At 45.6% G+C, this 26,087-nt stretch overlaps 1 protein-coding gene across 1 annotated transcript in view; it reads left to right on the top strand.

Annotated features, from left to right (window-relative positions):
• The window catches only part of FIG4 (FIG4 phosphoinositide 5-phosphatase), a 683,868-nt gene that overhangs the window by 175,923 nt on the left and 481,858 nt on the right, over positions 1 to 26,087 (top strand). Inside the window, exons 8-9 of the mRNA XM_069726226.1 lie at positions 19,080 to 19,208; positions 25,744 to 25,844. Of these exons, the coding sequence (XP_069582327.1) occupies positions 19,080 to 19,208; positions 25,744 to 25,844 (230 nt within the window). The remainder of the gene's footprint in view (positions 1 to 19,079; positions 19,209 to 25,743; positions 25,845 to 26,087) is intronic.

The raw sequence follows: 26,087 nt of genomic DNA, 5'->3' as shown, positions 1-26,087 counted from the left end.
CTGCATTAATTGCTCAGACGCTTGTTTAAGAGTCAGATCATCTTGCTCTCCCTCCTCATTACTGTCAGAGAGACGATTTTTCCCCCGTTGGTTCTGTGTAGGATTATTTCTGAGAGTGCGTATATTATCAGGGGCATCTTCTCTGGCATATTTCCTTAATTTGTCAGCAGCCCCAGCACCTTTGGAATGATGCATAGTGATCAGCAGAAGGGCCCCACAAAAGGATCACCTTTATAGTTATGGCTAGTCTATTCCACAGCAACAGTCCCAGCAGAGTTAAATATCCAAGCAGATCCTAGAAGGGTTACTGGCCAGGCAGAAAGATTGTCAGGGGTTAATGAAGTAGCAACTGAGGATTCGTCCAGGCACTGTGCCTTGAAGCAGCCTCACAGCCCCCACAGGCAGAGCAGCAGGGAGGGGGTTAATCCCTCCAGAGTTATGGCGCCAGCAGGGGTTTATCTGATAAGGGGGATGCAGGGCCCAATCTTCCAGGGCACACACCTCACCACCCCCCTACTATTTCAGGTTATCAGCTCACTCCTCAAGCTGCACCGCTGATGAACTGTAAAGCACCGCTCTCCTTGCTGCTGGAGTGCGCGCTATGATAAGGTCTGCTGCCTCCCCGGGCACTGCCGACCACTCCAGACCCAGCACCTGTAATCCGGCGTTCCCCAGCGCTCCTTCACTGCAGCACAGGCATCTGCTGTGTCTCAGGGGAAGAGACACCCGGCTGGTGCTGCGTCCTGCCCGCTGGAGCGTGTGCACAAAAATGGCCGCTGCAGCCCAGGGATTCTGCTGCCCTTCCAGGCCACCTCCACGTCTGTCGCCCCAGGACTCCAAAACTGCCAGTCAAAGAGACCACCGGGTTCCTGAGGTCCTGAGAGTACCGTTCCGGCCGGTACAATCAGTGGTTTAGGGGTTTTTTATGGCAGGATACGAGTCAGGATGGCCGGAGCTCCACGAGGTGCGACTTCTCTCTAAAGTTACATAGCCACGCCCCCCCTATAAATACATTTATTGTGGGAATAACAGAAACAAAAACTAAAAGAGCTACCTTGTTAGAATGCAGCATTACTGCTGCACAAGGTGGCTCTTTTAGTTTATAACGGCTGGAGGGGGGTGACCGTGGCCCTTTAAGGGTTTTAGGCTAGGCGATTTTCTGTGTTTTACTTTTCCTTCTCCTTTATCCCCTTAGCGACCGCCGATATGCCTTTTAACGGCGGCCGCTAAGGGTACTTAAACCACAGCGCCGTTAATTAACGGCGCTGTGGAAAAAGTAAATAGAGCCCCCCAGAGTCAGATTTTCTCCGGGGTCTCGGCTGCCGGGAGTAGCCGAGACCCCAGAGAACATGATTCGGGGGTTTTTTAACCGACCCCGCATTTGAGAACGCCGGTAATTAACCGTTTACCGGCGATCGCAAAAAAATAAAAACGCGATCTCTTTTTCATTTCTCTGTTCTCCGATGTGATCGCACATCAGAGGACAGAGAAAAGGGGTCCCAGGTAGCTCCCCGATACTTACCTATCTCTCCCGGTGCTCCTCGTGGCTCCCGTTGGGCGCCGCCATCTTCAAAATGGCGGGCGCATACGCAGTGCGCCCACCGGCCGGCACCGAGAGAATCTTTGGGGTCTCGGCTACCCCCGGCAGAACATGATCGGGGTCGGTTTTACCTACCCCTGTTTTGCGATCGCCGGTAATTAACTGTTTACCGGCGACCGCAAAAAAAAAATAAAAAAAATAAAAGTGTAATTCTCTGTCCTCTGATGTGATCGCACATCAGAGGACAGAGAAATAGGGGGATTCGGGGACCCTATCATACTCACCGGTGTCCCTGGATCCTCCTGCTGCTCCTCCTGGCTGCCGGGGAAAAGAAAATGGCGGGCGCATGCGCAGTGCGCCCGCCATCTATCGCCATCTGCCAGCCGACAGGAGCTAAAATTAGGGTTAGGGTTAGGGCTAGGGTTAGAGCTAGGGTTAGGGCTAGGGTTAGGGTTAGGGTTAGAGCTAGGGTTAGGGCTAGGGTTAGAGCTAGGGTTAGGGCTAGGGTTAGGACTAGGGTTAGGGCTAGGGTTAGGGTTGGGGCTAAATTTAGGGTTAGGGTTGGGGCTAATTTCAGGGTTAGGGTTCTTTCACACTTACGTCGGTACGGGGCCGTCGCAATGCGTCGGCCCGACATACCGACACACGTTGTGAAAATTGTGCACAACGTGGGCAGCGGATGTAGTTTTTCAACACATCCGCTGCCCAATCTATGTCCTGGGGAGGAGGGGGCGGCACCGGGAGAAACTTTGGGGTCTTGGCTGCCGGGGGTAGCCGAGACCCCAAAGAACATGATCGGGGTCGGTTTTACCGACCCCTGTTTTGCGATCGCCGGTAATTAACTGTTTACCGGCGACCGCAAAAAAAATCAAAAAAATCAAAGTGTAATTCTCTGTCCTCTGATGTGATCGCACATCAGAGGACAGAGAAATAGGGGGATTCGGGGACCCTATCATACTCACCGGTGTCCCTGGATCCTCCTGCTGCTCCTCCTGGCTGCCGGGGAAAAGAAAATGGCGGGCGCATGCGCAGTGCGCCCGCCATCTCTCGCCATCTGCCGGCCGACAGGAGAAGAGCAGTTGTGGCTAAAATTAGGGTTAGGGCTCGGGTTAGGGTTAGGGCTAGGGTTAGGGCTAGGGTTAGGGCTAGGGTTAGGACTAGGGTTAGGGTTGGGGCTAAATTTAGGGTTAGGGTTGTGGCTAAATTCAGGGTTAGGGTTCTTTCACACTTACGTCGGTACGGGGCCGTCGCAATGCGTCGGCCCGACATACCGACGCAGGTTGTGAAAATTGTGCACAACGTGGGCAGCGGATGTAGTTTTTCAACACATCCGCTGCCCAATCTATGTCCTGGGGAGGAGGGGGCGGAGTTATGGCCACGCATGCGCAGTCAGAAATGGCGGACGCGACATACAATAAAACGTTACATTGAACGTTTTTTGTGCCGACGGTCCGCCAAAACACAACTGATCCAGTGCACGACGGACGCGACGTGTGGCCATCCGTCACGATCCGTCGGCAATACAAGTCTATGGACAAAAAAACGCATCCTGCGGGCACATTTGGAGGATCCGTTTTTTGTCCAAAACGATGGATTGCGACGGCTGCCAAACGACGCAAGTGTGAAAGTAGCCTTAGGGTTAGGGTTGGGGCTAAAGTTAGGGCTAGGGTTGGGGCTAAAGTTAGGGTTAGATTTGTGTTATGGCTGGCAATCAGGCAACACAGCGTGCAGTAATCAGCGCACATACAGAGATCTGGCAATAACCCAAAACAATAGGACGAGCTCTGAGACGTGGAATCTCTGTAGACTGCAGTACCTGATCTATCCTCACACAACTGGAAGCAGCAGTGGATTGCGCCTATCAACTACCTATGCAACTCGGCACTGCCTGAGGAGCTGACTAGCCTGAAGATAGAAATACAAGCCTGACTTACCTCAGAGAAATACCCCAAAGGAATAGGCAGCCCCCACATATAATGACTGTTAGCAAGATGAAAAGACAAACGTAGGAATGAAATAGATTCAGCAAAGTGAGGCCCGATATTCTAGACAGAGCGAGGATAGCAAAGAGAACTATGCAGTCTACAAAAAACCCTAAAACGAAAACCACGCAAAGGGGCAAAAAGACCCACCGTGCCGAACTAACAGCACGGCGGTGCACCCCTTTGCTTCTCAGAGCTTCCAGCAAAAGATTAAAACAAGCTGGACAGAAAAAACAGAAAACAAACTAGAAGCACTTATCTAGCAGAGCAGCAGGCCCAAGGAAAGATGCAGTAGCTCAGATCCAACACTGGAACATTGACAAGGAGCAAGGAAGACAGACTCAGGTGGAGCTAAATAGCAAGGCAGCCAACGAGCTCACCAAAACACCTGAGGGAGGAAGCCCAGAGACTGCAATACCACTTGTGACCACAGAAGTGAACTCAGCCACAGAATTCACAACAGTACCCCCCCCTTGAGGAGGGGTCACCGAACCCTCACCAGAACCCCCAGGCCGACCAGGATGAGCCACATGAAAGGCACGAACAAGATCTGGGGCATGGACATCAGAGGCAAAAACCCAGGAATTATCTTCCTGAGCATAACCCTTCCATTTGACCAGATACTGGAGTTTCCGTCTAGAGACACGAGAATCCAAAATCTTCTCCACAATATACTCCAATTCCCCCTCCACCAAAACAGGGGCAGGAGGCTCCACAGATGGAACCATAGGTGCCACGTATCTCCTCAACAACGACCTATGGAATACATTATGTATGGAAAAGGAGTCTGGGAGGGTCAGACGAAAAGACACCGGATTGAGAATCTCAGAAATCCTATACGGACCAATAAAACGAGGTTTAAATTTAGGAGAGGAAACCTTCATAGGTATATGACGAGAAGATAACCAAACCAGATCCCCAACACGAAGTCGGGGTCCCACACGGCGTCTGCGATTAGCGAAAAGCTGAGCCTTCTCCTGGGACAAGGTCAAATTGTCCACTACCTGAGTCCAGATCTGCTGCAACCTGTCCACCACATAATCCACACCAGGACAGTCCGAAGACTCAACCTGTCCTGAAGAGAAACGAGGATGGAACCCAGAATTGCAGAAAAATGGAGAGACCAAGGTAGCCGAGCTGGCCCGATTATTAAGGGCGAACTCAGCCAACGGCAAAAATGACACCCAATCATCCTGGTCAGCGGAAACAAAACATCTCAGATATGTTTCCAAGGTCTGATTGGTTCGTTCGGTCTGGCCATTAGTCTGAGGATGGAAGGCCGAGGAAAAAGATAGGTCAATGCCCATCCTACCACAAAAGGCTCGCCAGAACCTCGAGACAAACTGGGAACCTCTGTCAGAAACAATATTCTCAGGAATGCCATGTAAACGAACCACATGCTGGAAGAACAAAGGCACCAAATCAGAGGAGGAAGGCAATTTAACCAAGGGCACCAGATGGACCATTTTAGAAAAGCGATCACAGACCACCCAAATGACAGACATCTTTTGAGAAACGGGAAGGTCAGAAATGAAATCCATCGAAATATGTGTCCAAGGCCTCTTCGGGACCGGCAAGGGCAAAAGCAACCCACTGGCACGTGAACAGCAGGGCTTAGCCCTAGCACAAATTCCACAGGACTGCACAAAAGCACGCACATCCCGTGACAGAGATGGCCACCAGAAGGATCTAGCAACCAACTCCCTGGTACCAAAGATTCCTGGATGACCGGCCAGCACCGAACAATGAAGTTCAGAGATAACTTTACTAGTCCACCTATCAGGGACGAACAGTTTCTCGGCCGGACAACGATCAGGTTTATTAGCCTGAAATTTCTGTAACACTCTCCGCAAATCAGGGGAGATGGCAGACACAATGACTCCTTCCTTGAGGATACTCGCCGGCTCAGATAACCCCGGAGAGTCGGGCACAAAACTCCTAGACAGAGCATCCGCCTTCACATTTTTAGAGCCCGGAAGGTATGAAATCACAAAATCAAAACGAGCAAAAAATAACGACCAACGGGCCTGTCTAGGATTCAAGCGCTTGGCAGACTCAAGATAAGTAAGGTTCTTATGATCAGTCAAAACCACCACGCGATGCTTAGCACCCTCAAGCCAATGACGCCACTCCTCGAATGCCCACTTCATGGCCAGCAACTCTCGGTTGCCCACATCATAATTACGCTCAGCAGCAGAAAATTTCCTGGAAAAGAAAGCACATGGTTTGAACACTGAGCAACCAGAACCTCTCTGTGACAAAACCGCCCCTGCACCAATCTCAGAAGCATCAACCTCGACCTGGAACGGAAGAGAAACATCAGGTTGACACAACACAGGGGCACAGCAAAAATGACGCTTCAACTCCTGAAAAGCTTCCACGGCAGCAGAAGACCAATTAACCAAATCAGCACCCTTCTTGGTCAAATCGGTCAATGGTCTGGCAATGCTAGAAAAATTACAGATGAAGCGACGATAAAAATTAGCAAAGCCCAGGAATTTCTGCAAACTTTTTAGAGATGTCGGCTGAGTCCAATCCTGGATGGCCTGAACCTTAACCGGATCCATCTCGATAGTAGAAGGGGAAAAGATGAACCCCAAAAATGAAACTTTCTGCACACCGAAGAGACACTTTGATCCCTTCACGAACAAGGAATTAGCACGCAGTACCTGGAAAACCATTCTGACTTGCTTCACATGAGACTCCCAATCATCTGAGAAGATCAAAATGTCATCCAAGTAAACAATCAAGAATTTATCCAGATACTCACGGAAAATGTCATGCATAAAAGACTGAAAAACAGATGGAGCATTGGCAAGTCCGAACGGCATCACCAGATACTCAAAATGACCCTCGGGCGTATTAAATGCCGTTTTCCATTCATCTCCCTGCCTGATTCTCACCAGATTATACGCACCACGAAGATCAATCTTAGTAAACCAACTAGCCCCCTTAATCCGAGCAAACAAGTCAGAAATCAATGGCAAGGGATACTGAAACTTAACAGTGATCTTATTACGAAGGCGGTAATCAATACACGGTCTTAGCGAACCATCCTTCTTGGCTACAAAAAAGAACCCTGCTCCCAATGGTGACGACGATGGGCGAATATGTCCCTTCTCCAGGGACTCCTTCACATAACTGCGCATAGCGGTGTGTTCAGGTACGGACAAATTAAATAAACGACCCTTAGGGAATTTACTACCAGGAATCAAATCGATAGCACAATCACAATTCCTATGCGGAGGAAGGGCATCAGACTTGGACTCTTCAAATACATCCTGAAAGTCCGACAAGAACTCTGGGATGTCAGAAGGAATGGATGACGAAATAGACAAAAATGGAACATCACCATGTACTCCCTGACAACCCCAGCTGGTTACCGACATAGAGTTCCAATCCAATACTGGATTATGGGTTTGTAGCCATGGCAACCCCAACACGACCACATCATGCAAATTATGCAGTACCAAAAAGCGAATAACTTCCTGATGTGCAGGAGCCATGCACATGGTCAGCTGGGCCCAGTACTGAGGCTTATTCTTGGCCAGAGGTGTAGCATCAATTCCTCTCAACGGAATAGGACACCGCAAAGGCTCCAAGAAAAATCCACAACGTTTAGCATAATCCAAATCCATCAGATTCAGGGCAGCGCCTGAATCCACAAACGCCATGACAGAATATGATGACAAAGAGCACATTAAGGTAATGGACAAAAGGAATTTGGACTGTACAGTACCAATAACGGCAGAGCTATCGAACCGCCTAGTGCGTTTAGGACAATTAGAAATAGCATGAGTAGAATCACCACAATAGAAACACAGTCTGTTCAGACGTCTGTGTTCGTGCCGTTCTACTTTAGTCATAGTCCTGTCGCACTGCATAGGCTCAGGCTTACTCTCAGACAATACCGCCAGATGGTGCACAGATTTACGCTCGCGCAAGCGACGACCGATCTGAATGGCCAAGGACATAGACTCATTCAAACCAGCAGGCATAGGAAATCCCACCATTACATCCTTAAGAGCTTCAGAGAGACACTTTCTGAACAAAGCCGCTAGTGCAGATTCATTCCACAGAGTGAGTACTGACCATTTTCTAAATTTCTGACAATATACTTCTACATCATCCTGACCCTGGCATAAAGCCGGCAGATTTTTCTCAGCTTGATCCACTGAATTAGGCTCATCGTAAAGCAATCCCAGCGCCTGGAAAAATGCATCAACATTACTCAATGCAGAATCTCCTGGTGCAAGAGAAAACGCCCAGTCCTGTGGGTCGCCGCGCAAAAAAGAAATAATAATCAAAACCTGTTGAATAGGATTACCAGAAGAATGAGGTTTCAAGGCCAAAAATAGCTTACAATTATTTCTGAAGCTCAGGAACTTAGTTCTGTCACCAAAAAACAAATCAGGAATCGGAATTCTTGGTTCTAGCATCGATTTCTGATCAATAGTATCTTGAATCTTTTGTACATTTACAACGAGATTATCCATTGAGGAGCACAGAGCCTGAATATCCATGTCCACAGCTGTGTCCTGAAGCACTCTAATGTCTAGGGGAAAAAAAAGACTGAAGACAGAGCTAAGAAAAAAAAATGATGTCAGGATTTCTTTTTTCCCTCTATTGGAAATCATTGAATGGCTCCTTGTACTGTTATGGCTGGCAATCAGGCAACACAGCGTGCAGTAATCAGCGCACATACAGAGATCTGGCAATAACCCAAAACAATAGGACGAGCTCTGAGACGTGGAATCTCTGTAGACTGCAGTACCTGATCTATCCTCACACAACTGGAAGCAGCAGTGGATTGCGCCTATCAACTACCTATGCAACTCGGCACTGCCTGAGGAGCTGACTAGCCTGAAGATAGAAATACAAGCCTGACTTACCTCAGAGAAATACCCCAAAGGAATAGGCAGCCCCCACATATAATGACTGTTAGCAAGATGAAAAGACAAACGTAGGAATGAAATAGATTCAGCAAAGTGAGGCCCGATATTCTAGACAGAGCGAGGATAGCAAAGAGAACTATGCAGTCTACAAAAAACCCTAAAACGAAAACCACGCAAAGGGGCAAAAAGACCCACCGTGCCGAACTAACAGCACGGCGGTGCACCCCTTTGCTTCTCAGAGCTTCCAGCAAAAGATTAAAACAAGCTGGACAGAAAAAACAGAAAACAAACTAGAAGCACTTATCTAGCAGAGCAGCAGGCCCAAGGAAAGATGCAGTAGCTCAGATCCAACACTGGAACATTGACAAGGAGCAAGGAAGACAGACTCAGGTGGAGCTAAATAGCAAGGCAGCCAACGAGCTCACCAAAACACCTGAGGGAGGAAGCCCAGAGACTGCAATACCACTTGTGACCACAGAAGTGAACTCAGCCACAGAATTCACAACAGATTTGGGGTTAGGGTTTGGATTAGAGTTGGTATTAGGGTTAGGGTTGGCATTAGGGTTACGCTTGGGATTAGGGTTAGGTTTGGGACTAGGGTTAAGGTTAGGGTTGTGATTAGGGGTGTATTGGGATTAGGGTTAGGTTTGAGGTTAGGGTTGAGATTAGGATTAGGGGTGTGTTGGATTTAGGGTTTTGATTAGGGTTATGGTTAGGGTTGACATTAGGGTTGTTTTGGGGTAAGGGTTGTGATTATCGTTAAGGTTAGTGATTAGGATTATGGATCGGGTATGGGTTAGGGGTGTGTTGGGGTTAGGGTTGGAGCTAGAATTGGGGGGTTTCCACTGTTTAGTTACATCAGGGGGTCTACAAACACGACAGCCAATTTTGCGCTTAAAAAGTCAAATGGTGCTCCCTCCCTTCTGAGCTCTGCCGTGCGCCCAAACAGTGGGTTACCCCCACATATGGGGCATCAGCGTACTCGGGATAAATTGGACAACAACTTTTGGGGTCCAATTTCTCCTGTTACCCTTGTGAAAATAAAAACTTGGGGGCTACAATATCTTTTTTGTGGAAAAAAAAATATTTTTTATTTTCACTACTGCATTCTAAACTTCTGTGAAGCACTTGGGCATTCAAAGTTCTCACCACACATCTAGATAAGTTCCTTAAGGGGTCTAGTTTCCAAAATGGTGTCACTTCTGGGGGTTTCCACTGTTTAGGCACATCAGGGGCTCTCCCAACACGACATGGCGTCCGATCTCAATTCCAGACAATTCTACATTGAAAAAGTAAAACGGCACTCCTTCTCTTCCAAGCTGTGCGGTGCGCCCAAACAGTGGTTTACCCCCACATATTGGGTATCGACGTACTCAGGAGTAATTGCACTACAACTTTTGTGGTCTAATTTCTCCTGTTACCCTTGTGAAAATAAAAATTTGGGGGCAAAAAGATCATTTTTGTGTAAACAAATGCGATTTTTTATTTTCACGGCTCTACGTTATAAACGTCTGTGAAGCACATGGGGGTTCAAAGTGCTCACCACACATCTAGATAAGTTCCTTAAGGGGTCTAGTTTACAAAATAGTGTCACTTGTGGGGGGGTTTCCACTGTTTAGGCACATCAGGGGCTCTCTAAACGTGACATGGCGTCTGATCTCAATTCCAGCCAATTCTGCATTGAAAAAGTCAAACGGCGCTCCTTCACTTCCAAGTTCTGCGGTGCGCCCAAACAGTGGTTTTCCCCCACATATGGGGTATTGGCGTATTCAGGAGAAATTGCATAACAAAATTTATGGTTACATTTTTTTTTACACTTGTGAAAATAAAAAAAATGGTTCTGAATTAAAATGTTTGCAAAAAAAAGTTAAATGTTCATTTTTTCCTTCCACATTGTTTCAGTTCCTGTGAAGCACGTAAAGGGTTAATAAACTTCTTGAATGTGGTTTTGAGAACCTTGAGGGGTGTAGTTTTTAGAATGGTGTCACACTTCGTTATTTTCTATCATATAGACCCCTCAAAATTACTTCAAATGTGATGTAAAAATGAGAAATTGCTGGTCAACTTTTAACCCTTATAACTCCCTAACAAAAAAAAATTTTGTTTCCAAAATTGTGCTGATGTAAAGTAGACATGTGGGAAATGTTATTTATTAACTATTTTTGTGACATATTTCTCTGATTTAAGGGCATAAAAATACAAAGATTGAAAATTGCAAAATTTTAAAATTTTTTGCCATATTTCCATTTTTTTCATAAATAATAGCAAGTAATATCGAAGAAATGTTACCACTAACATGAAGTACAATATGTCACGAAAAAACAATCTCAGAATCAGCGGGATCCGTTGACGTGTTCCAGAGTTATAACCTTATAAAGTGACAGTGGTCAGAATTGCAAAAATTGGCTCGGTCATTAAGTACCAAATTGGCTCTGTCACTAAGGGGTTAAAAAGAGCCAAAACATTTTTATTTCTCCGTCTACATATCTGTGTGAGGGCTTGATTTTTGAAGGACAAGTTGTGCTTTGAATTACACCATCCATTTTATCATGTGGTGTACTGGAAAGTAATCTAAGTGCAGCAAATTTTTTTTTTTCCAAAAGCTCATTCTCGAAATGTATTTTGTTTTTTATTTATATCATTAATTATATGGTAAAAATGACCTGGAAATATGCTTTTCCAGGACAATATGATTACTGTGATACCAAACATGCATAATTTTTTTTTATTTAAGTAGTGAAAAATTATTCATAATTTGTAAAAATAAATAAATAAAACATTTCACTTGTGCGGCCATTTTCCAAGAGCTGTAATGCTTTCAATTTTTGAGCTATGGAGCTGTATGAAGGCTTGTCTCTTGCTCCCTGAGCTGATGTTTTTTTTCCACAATTTTGGGATAGATTCAGACTTTTGATTGCTTTTTATGCTTTTTTATGCACTGCTGAAGTGGCTGAAAAGCAATTTTGTCAGTTTGATATTTTTTTTCTTGTTACAATGATTTAACCAGATCGGTTTAAATTGTATGTTTTGAACGGACTATTACAGATGTGTATCACATATATGTTTATTTTGCTTTTTTTGGGTAATTTTTAGTGAGGGAAACAGGGAGGGGGTGACTTGATCATATGTTTGTGTGTGTGTATGTGTATATATATGTGTGTATATATATATATATATATATATATATATATATATATATACACATACATACACACACAAACACACACACACACACACATACACATATATATATATATATATATATATATTTAGATGGAGGCCCGATGCTATCGCATCGGGAGGGCGGTAATGTCACGATGGGGATAGGCATGCGGCGCTGTTGTTGCCTAATTGCATCCTGTGATAATCTAATGACTTTTGCAGCAGGGGACTCATGTGCTTGACACCTACGCTTATACGCATTGTTTTTGTCCCAGCGATGCTGTTGCTCTTCAAGAGTCTCATATGCCTTATGTTGTCCTGCGCATGAGATGTGGTATGCTCCGTACACGGTCAAACACAGTCAATTTTTAAAATGAACTTTCGTTCGTGAGAAAACCCCTTTAGGCTAAGTGCACACGTCGCAGAATTGCTGCGGAAATTTCCGCGACAATTCTGCAACTCCTGCCGTGGGTTTATCGCATGCGGAATTGGCATGCGTATTCCTGCTAAAAACTAGCGTTTTGCAAGCATAATTAGCTTGCAGAATGCTAGCGTTTTTCAAGCGATCTGTAGCATCGCTTGGAAAACTGATTGACAGGTTGGTCACACTTGTCAAACAGTGTTTGACAAGTGTGACCAACTTTTAACTATTGATGCTGCCTATGCATCATCAATAGTAAAAAGATATAATGTTAAAAATGATAAAAAAAAAATAAAAAAAATGGTTATTCTCCATTTCGGAAGTCAGCCGATCTCCTCAGCGATGCACGTGGCGGCTTCCGTTCCTATAGATGCTTTGTGTGCAAGACCTGCGATGACGTTACGGACACGTGACCGCGACGTCATCGCAGGTCCTTCACAGAAAGCATCCAAGGGAACGGAAGCAGCCGCGTGCACCGCTGAGAGGCGGGAAGACTCCGGGGGCCATCATAAGGTGAGTATATCACTATTTTTTTATTTTAATTCTTTCTATTTTTTAACAATTATATGGTGCCCAGTCCGTGGAGGAGAGTCTCCTCTCCTCCACCCTGGGTACCAACCGCACATGATCTGCTTACTTCCCACATGGTGGGCATAGCCCCATGCGGGAAGTAAGCAGATCACTGCATTCCTATGTGTGCGGAATCCCTTTGATTCTGCAAATTTAGTGAACATGCTGCGTTTTTTTCTGGAATGCGATTCCGCTCAGGAAAACAACGCAGCATGTGCACAAAAAATGCGGATTGCATTCTATTAAAATGGATGCTTAATGTGAGCGTTATTTTCGCGGTTTTATAGCAAAAAACTATGAAAAAAACACAAAAAATCTGCTACGTGTGCACACAGCCTTAATGTGACCGGCTTCCTCTGCCTGTAGACACGTCGCGCATCTGCCGCCGAGATCAGCCGAATACGTTACTGCACCTGCACGTAATTTGGGCAGGCGCAGTAAATCAGACCGCCGCCATCTTTGTGCTGACAGCGCCGTTCACATTAAAACTGCGCATGCGCTCCTCCTGTACAAAGATGGAGGCAGTCAGTGAATCATTCTGCTGATCCTGGAGGAAGCGTGTTCGCCACGGTGTTCCACTGATGGTACCGCACAAGAGGCTGTGTGAATGTGTGTGTGTCTATGTGAGAGTGTGTGTGTTTGGTTCGTACGGTGTATAGAGTGTCTGTGTGTGTGTTTTGCGACTGTGTTTCGCTGGTGGTGATGCTTAACATATCCAGAGCATAAAATAGAAAAAACTGCAATTGTGCTAAATTTAGCCATGGAATATAGTAGACAGCATGTTCAATAAAGTGCTAAGTGCCAGATAGGAGTACCAAAAAACAGGGAGAGCATGAACATATAAGGATAAAGGTACAGTAGAATAAATCCCAACCAGGGTATTGTTTGTATATATCTTAGTATGTCCCCACTTATGAGATCAAGCTCATACCATTAGAAATGCATTGGCAGCAATCAAATAATTATTCCTATCTGAATAGCTTTTGATTGTTTGAATAATGGGGGTGCATTATACTATTATGGGGGTGCATTATACTGCTGGGGGTGCATTATACTCCTATGGGGGCCATTATACTCCTATGGGGGGTACATTATACTGCTATGGGGGTGCATTATACTATATATGACTGTGGGGTGCATTATACTGATTATGGGGTGCATTATACTGCTATGGGGCTGCATTGTACTGCTATGGGGCTGCATTATACTCTTATGGGGGTGCATTATACTCTTATTGGGGCTGCATTATACTCCTATGGAGGGTGCATTATACTCCTATGGGGGTGGATTATACTGCTATGGGGTGCATTATACTATATATGACAATGCGGTGCATTATACTATTATATATTACTATGGGGGAGCATTAAACTGCTATGGGGGTGCATTATACTACTATATATGACTATGGGATGAATTATACCACTATGGATCACTATGGGGCAACATGAAATGACGGGGGGGGGGGGGGGGAGGGTGGGCAGTATGGAGAGACATGAGGCAGAATGGGAGGACACATGGAGCCCAGAATGTGGGATATTATTACTGTAGGGGCTAATTAAAGGATATGATTTTTGAGGATACTTTTCAGTGTGGGAGAATAGAGATCCTTTTACTGTGCAGGGCGACTTGGTCACTGTTTTTCTTTATCTGGTGCATTATAAAGTTTGGCCACAAATTGGGGACTGTGCTTCCTTGCTGGAAGAAATGATGGCGGTGTCCACTGGATGAAGATGAAGGACTTCAACTATAGACGTCACTTGTGAGTTAGTGTGTTACCTGTACACTGACACTATACACTGTATACTATATACAGAGGACCTGTGTATAATGTTACTGGTGATCTTTGTTCCATGACACTTTATACAGAGCTACTGTGTATAATGTCACTGGTGGTCACTGTATATTACCTGTGCACTATACACTATATACAGAGCTCCTATGTATAATGTCATTGGTGATCACTGTATTACGTGTACCCCGACACTCTACCCTGTGTATTATATACAAATCTCCTATGTATAATGGCACATATGGTAAAATTAGTATTTTCCAGCTTCCCTCCCTTCACCACCCACCAGTGTTTTTCCTGTCCCACTGTGGATAGGAACGGCAAGCATGTCCTCCGATGGTGCTGTGCAGATGGTGGTGATCGGGGGGCCCAGCCTTTCCCTTCCCCACTGCAAGATATTTGCGGCTGATAATTGTGATGGGGGTCCCTCAGCCTCCCCAGTGTAGCGCTGCTCCTGGTATAGGGTCCGCTTCCTCCACACCGGGGGCTCTCGGTCCCGGCGCCAGCTGCTGGGGGTTATAGTGGCCGCTTCCAGGAACCACGGCAGCCTCATCTCCTCCAGGCCACGTCACTTCTGGCCGCAAAGACCGCGTCACTTTCGGCCGCGACGACCGCGTCACTTCCGATCGACGGGGCACTCAGCATCTGCCGGAGGGCAGATTCCAGCGGCGGCGCCGACCTCTGGAGAGGCTTTTTCAGCATGGTCACACCGTGTGGACGCTGTGAGGGCAGGATCAACCAGGTAACGAAACTAATAAAAAGGGGGAATGGGGCTGCATATACCGCCGGCCATCCTGATAGGGAGCATCCGGTTAGTGTACCTTCCTGATGGAATACACAAGCAGACCTGAGGGCCCAGAGCAGACACAGAGGCACGTGAGTAAGCTACTCAAAACCATACCACAATTCCACTTCCTGATCCCCTATTTACTCAGAGGTAATACTGGGATCTATGTGGGTTATAGGGAGAGCCTCCCACCCCTGAATCTGAAAAGAATAAGCCTGGGAAGAGTAAATGTCCCATTTGTGCAGCTAGATTACCAGAGAACTGGCGGAAGCCGCTTTGCAAGTCATGCACGTCTAAAATCGTAGGTGAGGAGCAGACTTCACTATGAGAGCATTGATACGTCAGGAGGTTCAGGCTTCCATCTCGATTCTGAATCTTCCCCAGACCAGCCAGACAGAACCGCAGACATCGCGGAAAAGACCGAGAAAGTCCAGCCCTTCTTCTGATGAAGAAGATTCTGGAGAGTCGGATCAAGAAGAAAGAGAGGACTCTATAAGAACAGGAAAGAAATATCTTTTCTCGGCTACAGATACGGATGAGCTCCTGCAGGCAGTTCGCAACACCATGCAGTTACAGGACACCCCAGAGGAAACCTCGATCCAGGATGAGATGTTTGGCGGCCTATATGCTCATGTTACTAGAGTTTTCCCGGTGAATAATCACATCCACTCCATGATATTGGAAGAATGGCAGGAATCGGAGAAGAGACTAGTGGTGCCTAGAGACTTTAGACTCCGTTTGCCCTTTAATCCGGAGGATATAAAGGTTTGGGATGAAGTTCCCAAGATTGATGGGCCATTGGCTAAGGTGGCGAAGAAGACGGCGATTCCATTTGAGGACTCCTCTGCATTGAAGGAACCAATGGATCGCAAGGCGGATGGACTGCTTAGGAGAACTTGGGAATCCTCAGCAGCAATAATATGGGCAAATATAGCAGCAACCTCTGTAGCTCGGTCCATGCATCTATGGATGGACGATTTGGAGGAACATCTTAAGGCTAAAACCTCTAGAGATGTCATCCTCAAATCCTTGCCATTACTAAAGCTCGCAACAGGATTCATGGTGGACGCTTCAGCGGAGTCGGTGCGATTTGCCGCCAGAAGCGAGTCGTTATCCAATGCAGTCAGAAGAGCTATCTGGCTAAAAACTTGGTCAGGGGATATTCAATCAAAGAATAAACTTTGTGGGATCCCATTCTCAGGGGGTAAAGTGTTTGGGCCAATTCTAGATGACATATTAGAAAAAGCCTTAGACAAAAAGAAAGGGTTCCCTGAGGAAATGACAAAAAAATACCAGCCCTTTCGTAGGGCTGTCAGAAGACAGACTACAGGGGTAAGGGAAAAACTGGGAGATGGTCTTATCCCAAACGTGGAAAAGGTAGAGACTCCATCTTCCCTGGTCCTGGTTCAGGGAAGCCTAACAAATGACATCAGAGTGGGAAGTCGGTTACAAAATTTCTAGGGGGTTGGCAGAATATATCCAAAAATCCATGGATTCTTCAAGTAATCTGTCAGGGTTACAAGTTAGAGTTCACCAGCCTTCCTCCAGAAAGGTTCACAGTAACCAGATCCTATCCCCTCTTAAACTCCCCTATGTGGCCAGACATCCAGGAGTTATTAAAAGTAGAGGCAATTGTCCCAGTACCCATCCCAGAGAGAGGCAAGGGTCATTATTCAAACCTCTTTTCAATAAAAAAAACATCGGGAGACTCCCGGACTATTATAAATCTCAAACCCCTGAACAGGTGGATAAAATATAGGAGATTCAGAATGGAGTCTATAAAGTCCACAATACCTCTGATACACAAGGACATGGTGATGTGCACCTTAGATCTAAAGAGTGCATACTACCATGTCCCAATCCATGCTTCCTACCAGAAATTCCTGAGATTCGCTCTGATGAACAAGGGAGTAGTTTATCATTTTCAATTCAGATTTCTCCCCTGCGGCCTAGCCTGGGCCCCCAGGATATTTACCAAACTGATGTCAGAAGTAGTAGCCTACTTAAGGAATCAAGGTATTTCCATAGTACCATACCTGGACTACTTTTTAATAATGGCGAAATCCGAGAAGCTTCTCAGGATCAATTGCAATTTCACACTCTCCATTCTACAAGAACTGGGGTGGATTGTGAATTGGGAAAAATCAAATCTAGTCCCTTATTCCAAAATAAAAATTTTTGGGGGTCATATTCGATTCCCACACCAGAATTTCTTTTCTGCCAGAAGAGAGACAGGTGACATTAATCGAGAGTGTACGCTGGTTCAGAGAGAACCCTGCCTCTATAAGGGAGGTAATTAACATTCTGGGCTTAATGACGGCCTGTATTCCCTATGTGAAGTGGAGTCAATTTCACTCACAGTGGTTACAGAAGGACATTCTGAAAATTTGGGACAGAAAGCAGAGTTCTCTGGAAAAGAAGATGACTCTTTCTCCTTCAAGAAGGAAATCTCTAACCTTGTGGACCATCCCGAAGAACCTGAAGTTGGGAGTTCCTTGGGTCCTTTATCCCTGTGTCACCGTTACCACAGACGCCAGTCAGTACGGATGGGGCAGACATATAGGAAGAACATACTACCAGGGGAAGTGGAGTCCGGAGATGATAACCAAATCATCAAATTTCAGAGAACTTTATGCAATTTGGAAAGTGCTTTACCAAGCCCAGTCACAGGTCAGAGACAAACACATAAGGATATTGTCCGACAATGTGACCTGTTAGCTATGTATGTGATCTGGCGTTAGATGGTAACTGATGTGTGATTGGGGAGGACATGGTGCAGATGTGAAGTTTTTCTATGAGTGGGTGGTGGGACTGTGGAAGGTTCGAGTGGTGGAGGCGGAGCTGTGGAGGAGCCTAGGCTTAATCTCAAGGTGGCCTGAAATTTTGTCAGTATGGGGCCCCGAAATTCCTGATGGTAGCCCCGAGTCACCTGTGAGAAGCCATACACATGAATAGTGTCACAATCTACTTTTTGATCTGTGGCAGATTTGACGTTTCATATTAAAACTTTTTTCCTTTCAAGCCATCGGGGGTTAATGTCAATTTTTCCTCACCCTCTCCCCCCCTTCCCCCTCCCCGGTGGTCGCTGGTGTAATTACATTGCTGCTGAGTTTGCTGATGCAGGTGGTGACCCCTCCCACCATCCTTCAAAAGGTCACCTGATGCATCAGCTGACTGTTGGTTATACAGGTCCTTTTGGATACCAACCGTGCTGAAGAGTGGAGGCTGCTGGTGCAGTGGTGCTTCAGTTGAATGCTGCAATTTGGTGCCTTACTGCTATGCGGTGCATTTTAGCAGAGAAAAGCTAAAAGCTAAGTGTTGTTTTGTGTTTCCTTTTCCCCGTGGTGTTTGCCTTACCTTGTGTTGTTTCAGTGCAGCGGTGGGACCAGTGTCTTCACTTGCCAATTCCCTACTTAGGGATAGGAGCAGGGCAACTGAGGGTTTAGGTATCCTGCTCAGTGACTGGGTGAAAGAAACCATATAGGGACGTTAGGGAGATTAGGAAACAGCCTCAGGTGAGTGCAGGTGGTGTCCATTTCCGTGTTCCCTATTGTCAGGGACCACCGTTGTTATTGTGTCCCCGGTGTACCCTTGTGTGTTTCACCGTTTTGTGACCGTCTACTTGTCGGGTTGTGTCACGATAGGACAGTCACTTAGTGACAAATAGCTAAGCAGAGAACCACATAAATACACCCCCACAGGCCACCCCAAAGCACGATAATATCATTAACTCAAAACTGAAAATAAAGATTAAACAACAACCACAAGACAGATATCATCAACCAAGGTATCATTTTCATCAGTATGAAGTATGCCAATCTGACACTGTCTGTAGGCTACTGTGCACAATCCTGCTGACAGGTTCCCTTTAATATACTTTATATTGTTTTTTGAATTGTATTGTGAAGTTACATTTTCTCATCTTTTCAGGTACATTTGGCATTTGCAGCGAGCCCTACATGAAGTATGTATGGAATGGGGAGCTCTTGAAGTGCATCAAGGACATTGTTCATCACGATTGGTTACTTTATATTATTCATGGATTTTGTGGGCAATCTAGTATCCTTTTTATAACAGAAGTAGAACTCATTTACAGCTCTGTAGTGTATTGCGGGGACTCTTTTCCTCACTTTTGTCTACAGTGTACCCTCTGAAGCGTAATAAAAGATATTTTTATTAGTTGTTTACTTTGAAATACTTTTATATATAAAGTGTAAAAACATTACATCTCTAAAAACTTTGGAGATGATTGTCACGACACAGCTGTCAGGTGACCCAGGACCAGGGGCTCCTTCCCCGGAATTACCAAACATACAATCCAAACAACAGTCACAAATAACTCCTCCAACTCTCCTTCTCATATGAATTTCTCTCCCTCCATTAGCCATGCATCAAATGCTTGCTCTGACGAGGATTTGTAGCAGAGCCCAGATTATAAAGGGGAAAGGAGTTGCTAACTGAGCACAGCTGTGAGCACAGGGATTTCCAACAGTGGCCGATTAACCCCTGTTCTGCCAGAAAAATTAAACACATTTAAAATGACGAAGTGCTTCTTCTCAGTGCCAGAGTAAGAGCAATCAGTAACCTCGTGACACTGATTTATCATTTGAGGATTTTTTAAGTCCTTATTTTCCGTTTTGTGTTATTCACTGATGTTTCGAGCTCTGCAGAATCGTCTGAAAAATCCTACATCACACTCACTGTGGCAAAATGAAAAAAACAAAACCACAGGTGAACACCTATAGAATAGACTTTAAAAAGGCACAAGTAGAAAGGTGAATTTGTTGTTAACCCCAAAAAGTAGCCAAATGCAACAAACTCTACGAAAAACAGGCTCAAGTGTGCTAACTGTTATGGCTGGCAATCAGGCAACACAGCGTGCAGTAATCAGCGCACATACAGAGATCTGGCAATAACCCAAAACAATAGGACGAGCTCAGAGACGTGGAATCTCTGTAGACTGCAGTACCTGAACTGTCCTCACACAACTGGAAGCAGCAGTGGATTGCGCCTATCACTACCTATGCAACTCGGCACTGCCTGAGGAGCTGACTAGCCTGAAGATAGAAATACAAGCCTGACTTACCTCAGAGAAATACCCCAAAGGAATAGGCAGCCCCCACATATAATGACTGTTAGCAAGATGAAAAGACAAACGTAGGAATGAAATAGATTCAGCAAAGTGAGGCCCGATATTCTAGACAGAGCGAGGATAGCAAAGAGAACTATGCAGTCTACAAAAAACCCTAAAACGAAAACCACGCAAAGGGGCAAAAAGACCCACCGTGCCGAACTAACAGCACGGCGGTGCACCCCTTTGCTTCTCAGAGCTTCCAGCAAAAGATAATAACAAGCTGGACAGAAAAAACAGAAAACAAACTAGAAGCACTTATCTAGCAGAGCAGCAGGCCCAAGGAAAGATGCAGTAGCTCAGATCCAACACTGGAACATTGACAAGGAGCAAGGAAGACAGACTCAGGTGGAGCTAAATAGCAAGGCAGCCAACGAGCTCACCAAAACACCTGAGGGAGGACGCCCAGAGACTGCAATACCACTTGTGACCACAGAATTCACAACAGTACCCCCCCCTTGAGGAGGGGTCACCGAACCCTCACCAGAACCCCCAGGCCGACCAGGATGAGCCACATGAAAGGCACGAACAAGATCTGGGGCATGGACATCAGAGGCAAAAACCCAGGAATTATCTTCCTGAGCATAACCCTTCCATTTGACCAGATACTGGAGTTTCCGTCTAGAGACACGAGAATCCAAAATCTTCTCCACAATATACTCCAATTCCCCCTCCACCAAAACAGGGGCAGGAGGCTCCACAGATGGAACCATAGGTGCCACGTATCTCCTCAACAACGACCTATGGAATACATTATGTATGGAAAAGGAGTCTGGGAGGGTCAGACGAAAAGACACCGGATTGAGAATCTCAGAAATCCTATACGGACCAATAAAACGAGGTTTAAATTTAGGAGAGGAAACCTTCATAGGTATATGACGAGAAGATAACCAAACCAGATCCCCAACACGAAGTCGGGGTCCCACACGGCGTCTGCGATTAGCGAAAAGCTGAGCCTTCTCCTGGGACAAGGTCAAATTGTCCACTACCTGAGTCCAGATCTGCTGCAACCTGTCCACCACATAATCCACACCAGGACAGTCCGAAGACTCAACCTGTCCTGAAGAGAAACGAGGATGGAACCCAGAATTGCAGAAAAATGGAGAGACCAAGGTAGCCGAGCTGGCCCGATTATTAAGGGCGAACTCAGCCAACGGCAAAAATGACACCCAATCATCCTGGTCAGCGGAAACAAAACATCTCAGATATGTTTCCAAGGTCTGATTGGTTCGTTCGGTCTGGCCATTAGTCTGAGGATGGAAGGCCGAGGAAAAAGATAGGTCAATGCCCATCCTACCACAAAAGGCTCGCCAGAACCTTGAGACAAACTGGGAACCTCTGTCAGAAACAATATTCTCAGGAATGCCATGTAAACGAACCACATGCTGGAAGAACAAAGGCACCAAATCAGAGGAGGAAGGCAATTTAACCAAGGGCACCAGATGGACCATTTTAGAAAAGCGATCACAGACCACCCAAATGACAGACATCTTTTGAGAAACGGGAAGGTCAGAAATGAAATCCATCGAAATATGTGTCCAAGGCCTCTTCGGGACCGGCAAGGGCAAAAGCAACCCACTGGCACGTGAACAGCAGGGCTTAGCCCTAGCACAAATTCCACAGGACTGCACAAAAGCACGCACATCCCGCGACAGAGACGGCCACCAAAAGGATCTAGCAACCAACTCCCTGGTACCAAAGATTCCTGGATGACCGGCCAGCACCGAACAATGAAGTTCAGAGATAACTTTACTAGTCCACCTATCAGGGACGAACAGTTTCTCGGCCGGACAACGATCAGGTTTATTAGCCTGAAATTTCTGCAACACTCTCCGCAAATCAGGGGAGATGGCAGACACAATGACTCCTTCCTTGAGGATACTCGCCGGCTCAGATAACCCCGGAGAGTCGGGCACAAAACTCCTAGACAGAGCATCCGCCTTCACATTTTTAGAGCCCGGAAGGTATGAAATCACAAAATCAAAACGAGCAAAAAATAACGACCAACGGGCCTGTCTAGGATTCAAGCGCTTGGCAGACTCAAGATAAGTAAGGTTCTTATGATCAGTCAAAACCACCACGCGATGCTTAGCACCCTCAAGCCAATGACGCCACTCCTCGAATGCCCACTTCATGGCCAGCAACTCTCGGTTGCCCACATCATAATTACGCTCAGCAGCAGAAAATTTCCTGGAAAAGAAAGCACATGGTTTGAACACTGAGCAACCAGAACCTCTCTGTGACAAAACCGCCCCTGCACCAATCTCAGAAGCATCAACCTCGACCTGGAACGGAAGAGAAACATCAGGTTGACACAACACAGGGGCACAGCAAAAACGACGCTTCAACTCCTGAAAAGCTTCCACGGCAGCAGAAGACCAATTAACCAAATCAGCACCCTTCTTGGTCAAATCGGTCAATGGTCTGGCAATGCTAGAAAAATTACAGATGAAGCGACGATAAAAATTAGCAAAGCCCAGGAATTTCTGCAAACTTTTTAGAGATGTCGGCTGAGTCCAATCCTGGATGGCCTGAACCTTAACCGGATCCATCTCGATAGTAGAAGGGGAAAAGATGAACCCCAAAAATGAAACTTTCTGCACACCGAAGAGACACTTTGATCCCTTCACAAACAAGGAATTAGCACGCAGTACCTGGAAAACCATTCTGACTTGCTTTACATGAGACTCCCAATCATCTGAGAAGATCAAAATGTCATCCAAGTAAACAATCAAGAATTTATCCAGATACTCACGAAAAATGTCATGCATAAAAGACTGAAAAACAGATGGAGCATTGGCAAGTCCGAACGGCATCACCAGATACTCAAAATGACCCTCGGGCGTATTAAATGCCGTTTTCCATTCATCTCCCTGCCTGATTCTCACCAGATTATACGCACCACGAAGATCAATCTTAGTAAACCAACTAGCCCCCTTAATCCGAGCAAACAAGTCAGAAATCAATGGCAAGGGATACTGAAACTTAACAGTGATCTTATTAAGAAGGCGGTAATCAATACACGGTCTTAGCGAACCATCCTTCTTGGCTACAAAAAAGAACCCTGCTCCCAATGGTGACGACGATGGGCGAATATGTCCCTTCTCCAGGGACTCCTTCACATAACTGCGCATAGCGGTGTGTTCAGGTACGGACAAATTAAATAAACGACCCTTAGGGAATTTACTACCAGGAATCAAATCGATAGCACAATCACAATTCCTATGCGGAGGAAGGGCATCAGACTTGGACTCTTCAAATACATCCTGAAAGTCCGACAAGAACTCTGGGATGTCAGAAGGAATGGATGACGAAATAGACAAAAATGGAACATCACCATGTACTCCCTGACAACCCCAGCTGGTTACCGACATAGAGTTCCAATCCAATACTGGATTATGGGTTTGTAGCCATGGCAACCCCAACACGACCACATCATGCAAATTATGCAGTACCAAAAAGCGAATAACTTCCTGATGTGCAGGAGCCATGCACATGGTCAGCTGGGCCCAGTACTGAGGCTTATTCTTGGCCAGAGGTGTAGCATCAATTCCTCTCAACGGAATAGGACACCGCAAAGGCTCCAAGAAAAATCCACAACGTTTAGCATAATCCAAATCCATCAGATTCAGGGCAGCGCCTGAATCCACAAACGCCATGACAGAATATGATGACAAAGAGCACATTAAGGTAATGGACAAAAGGAATTTGGACTGTACAGTACCAATAACGGCAGAGCTATCGAACCGCCTAGTGCGTTTAGGACAATTAGAAATAGCATGAGTAGAATCACCACAATAGAAACACAGTCTGTTCAGACGTCTGTGTTCGTGCCGTTCTACTTTAGTCATAGTCCTGTTGCACTGCATAGGCTCAGGCTTACTCTCAGACAATACCGCCAGATGGTGCACAGATTTACGCTCGCGCAAGCGACGACCGATCTGAATGGCCAAGGACATAGACTCATTCAAACCAGCAGGCATAGGAAATCCCACCATTACATCCTTAAGAGCTTCAGAGAGACCCTTTCTGAACAAAGCCGCTAGTGCAGATTCATTCCACAGAGTGAGTACTGACCATTTTCTAAATTTCTGACAATATACTTCTACATCATCCTGACCCTGGCATAAAGCCAGCAGATTTTTCTCAGCTTGATCCACTGAATTAGGCTCATCGTAAAGCAATCCCAGCGCCTGGAAAAATGCATCAATATTACTCAATGCAGAATCTCCTGGTGCAAGAGAAAACGCCCAGTCCTGTGGGTCGCCGCGCAAAAAAGAAATAATAATCAAAACCTGTTGAATAGGATTACCAGAAGAATGAGGTTTCAAGGCCAAAAATAGCTTACAATTATTTCTGAAGCTCAGGAACTTAGTTCTGTCACCAAAAAACAAATCAGGAATCGGAATTCTTGGTTCTAGCATCGATTTCTGATCAATAGTATCTTGAATCTTTTGTACATTTACAACGAGATTATCCATTGAGGAGCACAGAGCCTGAATATCCATGTCCACAGCTGTGTCCTGAAGCACTCTAATGTCTAGGGGAAAAAAAAGACTGAAGACAGAGCTAAGAAAAAAAAATGATGTCAGGATTTCTTTTTTCCCTCTATTGGAAATCATTGAATGGGCTCCTTGTACTGTTATGGCTGGCAATCAGGCAACACAGCGTGCAGTAATCAGCGCACATACAGAGATCTGGCAATAACCCAAAACAATAGGACGAGCTCAGAGACGTGGAATCTCTGTAGACTGCAGTACCTGAACTGTCCTCACACAACTGGAAGCAGCAGTGGATTGCGCCTATCACTACCTATGCAACTCGGCACTGCCTGAGGAGCTGACTAGCCTGAAGATAGAAATACAAGCCTGACTTACCTCAGAGAAATACCCCAAAGGAATAGGCAGCCCCCACATATAATGACTGTTAGCAAGATGAAAAGACAAACGTAGGAATGAAATAGATTCAGCAAAGTGAGGCCCGATATTCTAGACAGAGCGAGGATAGCAAAGAGAACTATGCAGTCTACAAAAAACCCTAAAACGAAAACCACGCAAAGGGGCAAAAAGACCCACCGTGCCGAACTAACAGCACGGCGGTGCACCCCTTTGCTTCTCAGAGCTTCCAGCAAAAGATAATAACAAGCTGGACAGAAAAAACAGAAAACAAACTAGAAGCACTTATCTAGCAGAGCAGCAGGCCCAAGGAAAGATGCAGTAGCTCAGATCCAACACTGGAACATTGACAAGGAGCAAGGAAGACAGACTCAGGTGGAGCTAAATAGCAAGGCAGCCAACGAGCTCACCAAAACACCTGAGGGAGGACGCCCAGAGACTGCAATACCACTTGTGACCACAGAATTCACAACAGCTAACGAATCAGGCCCATTGTGTACCTATCCTCAGTCATTTCCCTATTTATTGATTTCGTGTTCTTCTATGTTTACCTTAATCATTCTCTAAGAATTATTAATTTACGGTCGCCCAATCTATGTAACTCTCATGGCCAGAAGATCGAGCAAATTTGCTGGGACTCGTTTCTTAAAGAGAGGAGCAAATTGTGAGGTAATGAACACGGCTTTAATGACTGGATGTGCAGATAAAACAAATGAGATGAAAAATAGTCTAGGATTTACATTTGCCTGGTGTTTTTGTATTCAAAGCGTTCACTGCATTGGCAACCATTCATGGAATGCTATACAGTATTTACCATTCCTTGGATTGTTATACTTTTATAATAATGCTTCCTTAATTGTTCTGCTCGATATATATGTTAATAAAATAAACATAGGAGTCATTAATTATTTT

Source organism: Ranitomeya imitator, chromosome 5, assembly GCF_032444005.1.
Source record: "Ranitomeya imitator isolate aRanImi1 chromosome 5, aRanImi1.pri, whole genome shotgun sequence".
Taxonomy (NCBI): domain Eukaryota; kingdom Metazoa; phylum Chordata; class Amphibia; order Anura; family Dendrobatidae; genus Ranitomeya; species Ranitomeya imitator.
The sequence above is the reverse complement of the archived record's forward strand: the minus strand, read 5'-3'. Positions and strand labels throughout refer to the sequence as shown.